Source organism: Rhincodon typus, chromosome 5, assembly GCF_021869965.1.
Source record: "Rhincodon typus isolate 14 chromosome 5, sRhiTyp1.1, whole genome shotgun sequence".
Classification (NCBI taxonomy): domain Eukaryota; kingdom Metazoa; phylum Chordata; class Chondrichthyes; order Orectolobiformes; family Rhincodontidae; genus Rhincodon; species Rhincodon typus.
The window spans coordinates 86,922,696-86,934,234 of NC_063336.1; the positions used below are offsets into that span (position 1 = coordinate 86,922,696).

The window sequence follows — 11,539 nt, forward strand, 5'->3', positions numbered from 1 at the left end:
TGAGGTCAAATCACGTTTTCCTTTTCTATTTCACCCACCACCTGCTGCAGACTCAGACTGCTAGCTATGTCCTTCATGATTCTGCCAGAATTTATGCAGCAATTTATGGGTATAAGTGTAAGCTTTTATTGTTATTCAATCGTGTAATGTGAGCATCACTGGCTGGGACAGGACTTATCGCCTGTCTGTAGTTGCCATTGAGAAGGTAGCAGTAATCTGTCTTGTTGAACCGCTGTTGCCCATGTGCTGTAGGTAGGCCCACAATGCTGTTTGGGAGGAAATTCCAGGATTTTGACCCGATGACAATAAAGGAATGGTGATATATTTCCAAATCAGAATGGTGAATGGATTGTCAGGGAACTTGCAGTTGGTGGTAAGTAGTCATGGATTTGGAAGGTAACAGTAATATAAGGGACAGAGCATGATAGTGGGAAGAGGTCCATGAGAAGGAGAAAAAATAATTAGATAGGAAAATTAATTTTTTTTATTGTCACATATATCATGAAGATACAGTGAAAAGTGTTTTGTCATCACAATCTGGTGCCATTTTGAGTTACAAAAAGAATAAAAAGAAATCAGTTATATAAGAGTTCATCTTCTGTTCAGATTGGGTCTCAAGCACGGCTCCAGGGCTTCTGCAAGTTCTTCAGAAGGTGTTCCAATTCTCAAGGAGTCCCACTCTGAGAACAGCAATGACAACACTGATGCCCCAGGACACCCTGGCTCTGCTGCCGTCCACCACTGCCAAGAGTCTAGGCTCTGGGCCTACTGCCACCAGGATTATCTGGTCTAGGGACCGCTGCTGCCACCAGGAGCCTTAAGCATGGTTCCAGGGCTTTTGCAAGGTCTCTGGAAGGTGTTCCAACTCTTGGGGAGTCCCGCTCTAGGAACAGCAACAACAACACCAATGCCCCAGGAGACTCTGGCTCTGCTGCCATCCAATATCGCCAAGAGTCCAGGCTCTGGGTCTACTGCCTCCAGGATTCTCTGCCCGGGAACTACTTCTGATCCATACCGCTGATGCTGCAGCCACTGTCCCACCAACACTGCTCTGGTCTTGAAAATGAAGAAAGAAGAGAAAAAGAAGATGACAAAAAGTACACAAAGAAAAAGATGCCACTGGCCTGGACCGGACTGGCTCCGGTGCGCCCAAACACTATCTATCGTGCTGACATTTACCATCTTGAAGACTAGAGATAAAAGAGAGTCCAAAATAATATTGAACTGGAAGTGCTAATTTTGTTTCACTCTCCACAAATGCTGCAAAATATAGGAGATGATGGGAGCTCAGAATGTAAAACTGAAGTTGGGCTTTCATGAAGTTGGTGCACTTCAGGTCACACACAGGCAAGATTCCTGCTACTTATCACCACCCTGGAATCAGTCCTTTGCCATATTGAACACCAATCGGAGGAAGCATTATGGGCACTGAGCTTATTCTGGCCAGGATGCTTCAATGTCCATTACAGAGAGACAGATTAATAATTGATAATACCTCCTTTCTATTTATTTCTTAATTTATTCAATAGATTTTGCTTCCAACACTCTACAGGAGAAGTCTATTCCAAGTTTTGACCATTGTTTATGGACCAGAATTTTAAATCATTTTTGGACTACTTAATATTTTTAAAGTTGGTCCATAGTAAAGATTCATGTACTTCAAAAATCCTATTTATTATACCCAAAACAAAACCCAGCAGAAATCAAGAAAATAAAGTGCCTCAAAAAGTTCAGGTACGTTTGGAAAAAATGTACCTTTTTTAAATATATAAAAAGGAAGAGAGAGATCAAAGTAAACATAGGCACCTTAGAACATGAATCTGGGAGATAGTTAAGGGAAACAAGGAAATGTCAGAGGAGGGAAACAGATATTTTGCATCAGTCTTTATGGTGCAAGATACTTTGAACCTTGCATTAATACTAAAGAATTCCAAAGAAAGCCGATATGATACTTCTATTCAAAAAGGGATGTGGCAAAAATTGGGTAACTATAGGCTAATTAGCTTTTCATCTATTGTTAGAAAAGTATTGGAATTAACTATTTTGGAAGGAGTAACAGAACATCTGGAAAATCATCATCTATTCAAGCAGAGTCACATGTCTTCATGGAAGGGAAATCATATCTGACTAATTTATCTGGGTTTTCTGAGGAAGTCTCAAAAAGAGTGGATAGAGGGGAACCAGTAGATGTGTGAGATTTGGATTTCAAGAAGTTGTTCGATAAGGTACCCCACATAAAGTTGCTTTAACAGTAGATGGTGCTGGAGGTATGTATTCATGTGAGAATTGGCTAATAGGAATGAAACATGAGTGGGGATGAGTTCTTTCTCAGGTTGGCAACTTGTGACCAGTGGGTTTCCACAGGGATCAGTGCTGGGGCCGCAAGTGTTTCTAATATATATTAATGACTTGGAGAAAGTAAGTGAAAGTCTTACCGCAGTTGGATAAGGTACTGGTTAGAACCACATCTCAAGTACTGAGAGCAATTTCCATCCCCTTGTTTAAGGAAAGGCCTCATTTCATTGGAGGTAGTTAAGAGAAGGTTCACTAAGGTGATCTCCAGTATGAAGGGGTTATTTAATGAGCAAAGGTTAAACAGGTTGAGACTCTACTCACTGGAATTTAGAAGAATGACAGGAGATCTCATTGAAATATATAGGATTCTTAAGGGCTTGAGATGTTTCCCCTTTTGGGAAGTCTAAGACCGGATGCCATAGTCTCAGAATAAAGGGGTGCTAATTTAAGACAGGCATGAGGAAGAATTTCTTCTCCGAGGGTTGAGAATCTTTGGAACTCTTTGCCATAGACAACTGTGGGGCAGTCTTTGTGTATATTTAGGGCTGAGACAGATAAATTCTTACTCAGTAGGGAAATCGAGGGTTAATGGGAAAATGCAGGAAAGTGGACATGAGAAATGTCATATCAACCATGATCCTATCGATTGGTGGAGCAGGCTCAAGGGGCCGATGGTCTACTCCTGTTCCTTTTTCTTATGGTCTCATTAAAATAAGTAATATTGAACTGGTGTTTAGGGAATTTTGCCAAAAATTAATAAATGAAACAAATAGCTAAAGATCAGTGTTAAGCTATAATACCAAGTAGAATTGTATGATGCCATAGGTAAACTACGCATTGAGCACTCAGCACTCCCAGAATCAGTTTGTTTTACATAAAGAATGATAAGGAAGAAACAACGTAACACATTCAATGGGAGAAAATATTAAGTTTTAACCCTTTAACAACTTTTTAAAAAAAACTTTAAGGAGATACATGAGGGTGAGAAAGTCCTTACAAGGTATAACGTATTTAGTTCACTTTCAGTACTGATAAACCTAGCTCAGATGAATTTACTATTGAAACAAATAACAGGCTTCTTTCTTTATGAGGCTTCTTCTGCGGCTATCTCAAAGTTTTTGCTATGTGCGACAATGAAAAATATAATGCTTAAAGAATAATGTGTTGTAAAGATGAGGTAGTCATCAAGATCTTTTTTGAACAACAGCTAATTAAAAAGGGTGGGGGTGGTCAGCTGATGGTGTGGTGTGCGCAGGCGCATGTGCTTCGCGCGACAGGGTGCTAAGATGGCGAGACATGTACTGTTAACGGGGCCTCCAGGTAGTGATAGTCAAGGCCTATTCTGCGGTATCGGTAGCTGATAGGAACAGGAGGAGGAAGAGGAAGAATAATAGTAGGAGGAATAGTGCAAACGGTCGTCTGGCATGGTTCGGGAAAACTGACTGCCGTATCGTAGCGGGGGGAACGCGGTCTAAAATCGGAATCTTGTTGTCTCCACCCTTGCCCGCGCATTTGTGAGATTTTGCTCTATGCGAGTTGGCTGCCGTGAATCAAAACAGTGAATGCATTTGGAAAGATAATCGTGTGGATAATGAATGCTAGTTTTGTTTTTGATGGACCGGGTTTTGCACCCGCCACCCCAAAAATGCAGCGCAGTAAACGTTGCACGTACTGTCTATTCTCAGAAAGGATACTATCCTCCGGTATAGTGGAATCCACCGTGTCACAGTTTTGGGATAACGGGTAGAATTAAAAGAGTCGTGAATCAGTGGAATTCACTACCCAGAGTATGGTGGACTTTAGGACTGAACAAATTTAAAGAGGAGGTAGCTTTTAATTAGTAATGGGTTGAGAGGTTCTGGAGAGTGGTCAGCAAAGTGGAGTTGAGGCCAAATTAAAATCAGCCATGATTGAATCAAATGGTAGAGCAGGCTCAAGGGGCTGAATTGTCCACTTCTCCTTCTAGTTATGTTCTTATTGTCACATTTCCCTGTTACTTGCCTCTAACTTGGAAGGAAGCCATGAGGAACAGAAGGTGAGACAAGCCCAGTTGCAAAGGGACACAATCAACTGGCTCCATTATTCCCCTAGAGAAGGGGAATGTTCCTCAGTCAGCCTAAGTGGCTCCATTAACTAGAAGGGGTCTGTGTCTTCAGAACAAATCCTGGGCAGTCTTGTTCCTGAAAGCATAAATGTCAGTGCCAGTGACCTAGAAATCCTTTACAAAGAATTTCTGTAGAGTGAGAAATATGGCATTTAAAAAGCTAATCGATACTAGATGCTTTCAAAGTATAATAGGACAGATCTTTGAAATAGTTTTTTTTAAAAAACTTGTCTGTTTTTCCATTCTTTTAACTACTTTTTTTGGTATTTTTGCTTAAACACATTTGAATAAGTGAGATTCAACTTGATTTTTAAGTTTTGAACTGAAATAATGAAAATTTTAACAATGGAAGCTCCTAGTAGAGAATATGAAATTGAGTACAGTGACATATCACTTTTTTTTTCTGGGGAGTCTGACAATGGATAATGGTATGGTATTGAGAAATATCTGAATCTTTTCATGCAGATAGACTTGGAAGACTTTTTTATTTTCAGAATAGCATGTGATTTTATTTGAAAGCAATAAACTAAAAATCTGAATTAAACTATACCACATGTTTAGAATGCACTTACAAATATTAATTCTAGACTTTGGGCAGGAGCTGGGGAGAAATGTGTTTTTGTGGAAAGTGTTAACTCCGATGTATTCATAATTTGATTTGTGAGAAATGACAGCAGAAAATGCTCTAAGTATAGTTAAAAGATATGCTACTGTAAAAAAAACAATACATAGGCAGTGAAGATCAAATATAAATATAATAGTAATTGAGATTTGTGGAACAGATTTAATGTAGTAAACTATCCCAGGGCACTTCATGGGAGATAATCAAACAAAAAATTACACCAAACTAAATAAGGAGATATTAGAACAATTGAGCAAAGTTTTGTCAACAAGTGGCTCTATTGCTGTCATGAATGTCAAAGAAGGTGAATAGGGTTTCTGCATTATGTGCAATAGTACCTTCCAGACCAGGCCCAGCAATGAGGTGGCTTCCAGTGGCCCAGAATAGCGGTTTAGGCCTGGCGGGGTGGTCTTCTGGTGTGACAGTCTCCCGATGTGGCGATCTTGGGCAGGAGGGTTGATCTTGGCTTTGTGTGCTGGACTTCAGCAGCTTCTAGGTCTTTCAGCAACCCATTGTGGGGATCTAATCCTGGCGCAGAGGTCTTGTCTTGCCATGGAGGTCTTGTCCTTGCTTCAGAGATGGCTTCAGTGTCTTTCGGTGGCCCAGTGTAGAGATCTAGTTCTGGCGTGGAAGTCTTGTCCCAGTATGGTAGGGTGGTCTCAGCCCGACATGGCCGTCTCTGTCCAGCCGTGCATGGCAGTTTTGGCCCAGTTTTCCAGCGTACCCCAAACCCAGGAGATGTTAATTGAACTGTGAACTTTTACTTTTCTTCTTATTTATGACTTTTCTCATTAATTTAGACACTGTGGTATGGTCACTTATAAAACTTTTCACTTTTTTTTTGTAAAGATAAAAGTGACAATAAATTGCTATTCTATTCTAGCAAAAATGTGACCAGATTCAAAACATAATAAATGCTAAAGCTGATGTGTTAAAGGCACAGTTTTGTAGTAGTGATTTAACCTGCTGCTTTATGAGCACTGTACTGGCAGTCTGAGTCCTGCAGATCATGTTTGTTCCACTAGTAATTCAATCAATGCTTTATCTCATTTTATATTATAAAGCATAAGAGATGGATGCATGTAATAAAGTGCAAGCACAGGTGTACTTTGGGGCTTAAATTATGGAAATGTCAGCCCTGAAAATTTTTTACAAGCAATATTACTGGAATTCAGCATTCAGTTTAAAGATGCTTTGTGATATGTGAAGGTCTGATTTCAGCCTACAATGTACAGTTGGACTGCAGAAGTGTTTATATATATTTTAAATAACTTTATTTTTGGAAGCAATTAACTAATAATTCATTAAATTATTACTTGCAGCCCAAACTAGAAGTTGCCACAACTATGTTCACATTATATTTAGTGTTCTTAATAAAATGGATTTTAAATGATAAATTGGTTGCGCATCAAGAACCACCAAATGAAATGCTGAACGCTGAGACGGGAAATGGTGCTTAATTATGGTGATATTCCTTGGCCATGGGATTTTGCCTGGGGATTAAAAAAACTACAGAATAGGAAGTGTATTAAAAATTTAATTCTCAAGATTGTCTTATCTATTTCACATTAACTTATTCTATTTTATTTGAGTTACAATAGCAAATCCCACTTATCATTTGAGTGAATTTTTTTTTTCATAATTCTCTAGGTATAGGTAAAACAACCCTAATCCACAAAACCATAGATGTGTTGAAATCTTCTGGTGTTCCTGTTGATGGATTTTACACTGAAGAAGTCAGAAAAGATAGGAGAAGAATAGGATTTGATGTTGTTACAGTATCGGGGAAGCGAGGAACTTTGTCCAGAACTAGGTATAAAATGTTTCAATTCCTCAAGCCTGTTAAAATATTATTTTAAGATAATGAGTTTAGTCATGTTTAAAAATGATATTTTCCTGCCCTTAGCAGTGATTCAGGTTCTCTGAACCATAGATGTGCATATAGAGTTGGCCAATATGCAGTGGATCTTCCGTCATTTGAATGCCTAGTCCTCCCTCTTCTCAGAAAAGTAAGATGACTTTTGTTCTTGAAAGATATACTAGTCCTACTTTTTTGTCTGTTATATCTATGTCGGAGACCAGTTGACATGAGAAACTTGCTAGAACAATGGTAATCCAAATTTAAGTAGAGGAAATTAATGGTTGGTTATGATAGTTGAAAAGAAAAACCCAAAAAATGTGAATCTTATGGTGTCAATAGAAAAAGCAAAAGGTTAATAGGGTAGTACTCTTAATTTGTTTCCTCTACTTCTTGTAGGTTAGCGACAGAAATGACACAGAGAAAAAGGTGTACGTGATAGATGAGATTGGAAAAATGGAGCTCTTTAGTGAACCCTTTATCCAGTCTGTACGTCAAATCCTAGATGGACCTGGTGGCACCATACTTGGGACTATTCCTATCCCGAAAGGAAAACCTTTAGAACTTGTGGAAGAAATCAGAAGCAGAAAGGATGTTAAAATATTTAATGTAAGAAACTGAATACTGCCATATGCAATTGAGCAGACATGGAATATACTCTAAAATAAATTACTAAGTTGTAAAAAGTATGCTATTAGAATTATACTTCAGCATTCTAGCATGCAATAACTAAATAATTTAGAGTTAATAAGGAATTTACATAAACCATTCTGCAATATTCCCCATTTGAGAAATTAATTATTGAATAGTTATTTTTGTCTTGCAGATTACAAAGGATAATAGGAATAATATTGTACAAGAGATTGTCGCATCAGTGCAAGACTGCAGAGAACTAAACAGAAACTGATTCAGATTGTAGATGATTACAAGAGAATGTGTCCTATGAGTTGTGCAGATTTTTGATTGGTCTTCTGTTTTGTGCTTCAGGCTTTTTAGGCCTGCGCACAACTTTAAGTAATGCTTAAAAGATTTAGTATACCTCCTGGTTGCGCCTTCCACTTGCAGTATACTAATGTAGTGTTCTTGTTTATAAAAGTGTTATTTGACTTTATGCTTTTTTCCTAACTTATGTATATTGTTTAAGGTAGTAGTTGGATGTTTACCAGAATGTGTACTGATTTATTTTGGTGATCACTATATGTGAACTGCACGCAAATGACATTGTTATTGGTTAATAACAAATCATGTGAAATTTAACATTGCTACATCAATATCTTCTCTGCATTTTCTACGGAAATTTAACTTTGACAGAGAAACAAAGATCAATTTCAGACTTTAAAATTTTAAGAGATACACTAACACTCTTTGAATTCAGTTTTTAAAAAAAAAACTGCAGCATTTGATCCTACCCATGTTAGTACATTTCAGTGGTTTGGCGAATTGTCCATAGTCTGTGCAAATGAAAGTAAACTTCTAGTACCTTTAATTTTCACTTTGCCATGCTTTGTTAATGTAGCTCTGCTGTTAATCAGCTACCACTCAGATAATCATGTAAGAGTGAACCAAAATAAGTTAGGAGAATAATCCTGTGTTGTATTATTTTGTTTATTACATTACAGTCTCTAGAGACCAGTAACTTTTTTTGTTTAAAAATAGAAGTACGAAGTCCTCGTGAATTACGAAAGGAATGAAGTTTCAAGGTTTCATGGTTTAAAATACAAAAATTTTGACTGTACAAGAGTCTACAAAGCAAATACTAAATACTGTCTAGCATCTAGAATCAACATAGGTTGAACATGACTCAACGGGCCAAGTGTAGTTCAATATAAATCACTAATTTGCAGTAAATGACCAATTCTGTGAAATGGTTCAGCAGTCCACTCGAGTGAAATTATCACAGTAATTCACAAAATCCTTCAAATTCTGCCTTTACAGGTTCCACTCTGAGTTTTGGTCAAAAGCACTACAGAATCACAATCTGCCCATTTCAGTCGAAATGAGGTACACTACCACTGTTATATGTCAGTAATAAAAACAGCTGCTGAAACCTATTCTCAGCGTCAGGGACAAAAGTAGAGATTGCTGGAAAAGCCCAGAAGATCTGGCAGCATCTGTGGAAAAAAACAGAGTTAATGTTTCTGATTGAGTGACCCTTCCTCGGAACTAGATCGGACAGTCCCCGTCAATCTTCTTCGACCAGTTTGTACTTAGCAGACTCAACAAATAGCTACTGCTTAGTTTGGACTGGCCTGTAACAAGGGCTTGTTTCATTTTCCCAATCTGTTTTTAGTTTTATTAGAAACTGAGACCTTATCATTTGTAGTTTTATCTTTCTTGTTTCTCCTTGTTTCATTTTTAGTTTAGCATTTATTTTGAAATAAGGTCTGCCTCAAAAACATACAAATTAAATTTTCAAATATAGATTCCCTCATAACTAGCCACTCTTTGACACTGTCATGTGTATAAATTTGTCTAACAAGATATGAAATATGTAGCATCTTGTACAAACATCAGAGACAATTATAAAGGATTTCACCTTTAGTGTTGAAGGAATAAAGATACATTTTGTCAAAGTTTTTGTCTTGCCCTCAGGAAAAAAATTCCCAAAAATTTACCAAAGTCAAGGGCAAACAATATTCATATTGTATGAGAGTGCTGGTTAGTTGACACAGGGACTGATTGGTAGAAGCATTGACATGAAGAAGTGCTAGTTAACAATGATTGACAGGTAACTGCCAAGTTTTGTCAAGCCAAAAAGACGTTTTGCCTATGTCTCAAATTAGAAATGCAAATAATGAACTTCAATGCCAGTATGGTGTTTGGTATGTAGACTGTACATATCAAAGACTGGCAGATTAAACTAAATAGCACATCCTTTTGTTAACACACAACAAGCAAGGTATTGAACATCCCAATCAGTTCATACTCCAAAATTCACAACAGTGCCTAACATTTAGATGTGGTTCCACCAGCCTGTAATTTTTTGCACAGTCATGCTCTGGTTCATTTCTCTGGCCAATGCCTTGGCCATTGGAATCAACTCAAGACTTGGTATTTAAATATCAGTAATCATTAACTAGTATATTCTCCATAGCAACTACTGGTCAGCATTATCTTCTCATACAGTATGAATTTTGTTCACTCTTTTTAATAGTTGCAAAATGTTTTGAGTGCAAGATGAAAACATTCAAGCTTTTTTCTTCAGCAACTTCACCTTTGTTAATGTTTTAGTGTACTTTGTTTTTCTGTTTAAAACAAATTATTTTAATTGGTAAAGACTTTTTTTCTCCAGATGAAGCAAAGGGTTAATAGCTTGGAACAGTTACTAATCTTGATGGTACACAGAGGCACATTAATAGTGGATTTGACTTTGTAGCTGTGACTACATTTTGAAGTAATCCATTGGTTGTAAAGTGCCTTTGGACGCGTTGAGGATATGAAAGGTGTTGTTCGTTGACTTTTCATCAAAGTTCCAAAGGTAGAAAGAGACATATTTACTTACCCTGTTCTTCTTGGAGAATAAACCTCTGTCTTGTAATCTGGCCAACTGTTAGAAATGTGCAGCACCTGATTCTCAGTTCCTGCAGGAAAACAGAAATGTTCAATTCTAGGAAGCCTATTTTAATAACAAATCCACTGACTTCTACAGATTCCTTTCATGGTGAGTTGTGCTACTTTATGTTTTACTCAAAGGCACTTAACATAGTTTAGAAACTAAGGGCTGTAAGGAAGAAAAACAAGTCCTACAGCCTTAATAGCAACTACCCACTGAAATATATTAATGGACCTGTGAATGAAACATTATCCAACTACCTGGGATGAATGAAAGTCTCCCTGGTCCCTCATTCTGTCTGCCGTACCACAATCTAAGGCTGAAAATTCTGGAAGTACAGAAACTAATGTTACCAAGAGAAACAAATGTGTAATGCATCTTTATTACATTTTCTTTATTGACGCATGTTAAATTAGCAGACAGAAGAATGTCATGTAAGCAAAACAAGCATTTGTTTGGTGATATATACTGTTCTTCCACACTTCTGGCCCTGGGTCTTAATTACTTTGTTATTTTACACTCAATTTAGAACTTTTTCGATTCTGCTGTTTAATTTAGCAAAGTAAGCAGATTATAGGTGTAACAGCCTGTATATATCACAACAACCATTAAAATAGTAATACAGGCAGTTCCTGATTTATGAACACCTGAATTACAAATGCTCATACTGACAAATGAAATCCCACATGGGATGTATTTATATTAATTAAAAGATCTAACTTGCAAATGTTTCCTCATACTTATGAACAACAGTTTTATTATCATCCTAAAATGTCTTCTAACTTATGTACACATCAATGTGTATTCTGAGTAGGTTGCAATATTAACACTTATTTAGAGGTAGCCTTTGGTACAGAAACAGGTCTAAACACTTGTTGTAACATGGGTCGATAAGAATTGAAAGGTGTAAAGAAACAGTAAAGGGGTAGAAGAGATGTTTAGTTTATAAAATGTACTACAAAAGCACGGTTTTATGAATGAGTGAATAGAAATGTGAAATGTCACAGTCCCACCTTCTGATTCTGCTGAGACCCTTTGAAGAGAATCACTCAATTCTTATAACTCTCATGTACCATTTGGGTCTTCTGGATGTTGGAGGGCCTTGTG

The 11,539-nt window shown here is 37.4% G+C and overlaps 1 protein-coding gene across 3 annotated transcripts; it reads left to right on the forward strand.

Annotated features, from left to right (window-relative positions):
* Positions 1-3,506: 3,506 nt before the first annotated feature.
* Positions 3,507-11,163, forward strand: ntpcr (nucleoside-triphosphatase, cancer-related). 3 transcript variants are annotated; one of them, XM_020526879.2, is made up of 5 exons: positions 3,507-3,615; positions 6,672-6,834; positions 6,928-7,030; positions 7,279-7,488; positions 7,706-11,163. In XM_020526879.2, exons 1-5 carry the CDS (start codon positions 3,555-3,557, stop codon positions 7,784-7,786), a joined length of 618 nt encoding a protein of 205 aa, XP_020382468.2. In that variant the 5' UTR covers positions 3,507-3,554; the 3' UTR covers positions 7,787-11,163. The 3 variants fall into 3 exon arrangements, with proteins under 3 accessions (XP_020382468.2, XP_020382469.2, XP_048453266.1); XM_020526880.2 differs by having other exon boundaries at positions 6,931-7,030; XM_048597309.1 differs by lacking the exon at positions 7,279-7,488.
* Positions 11,164-11,539: the final 376 nt, after the last annotated feature.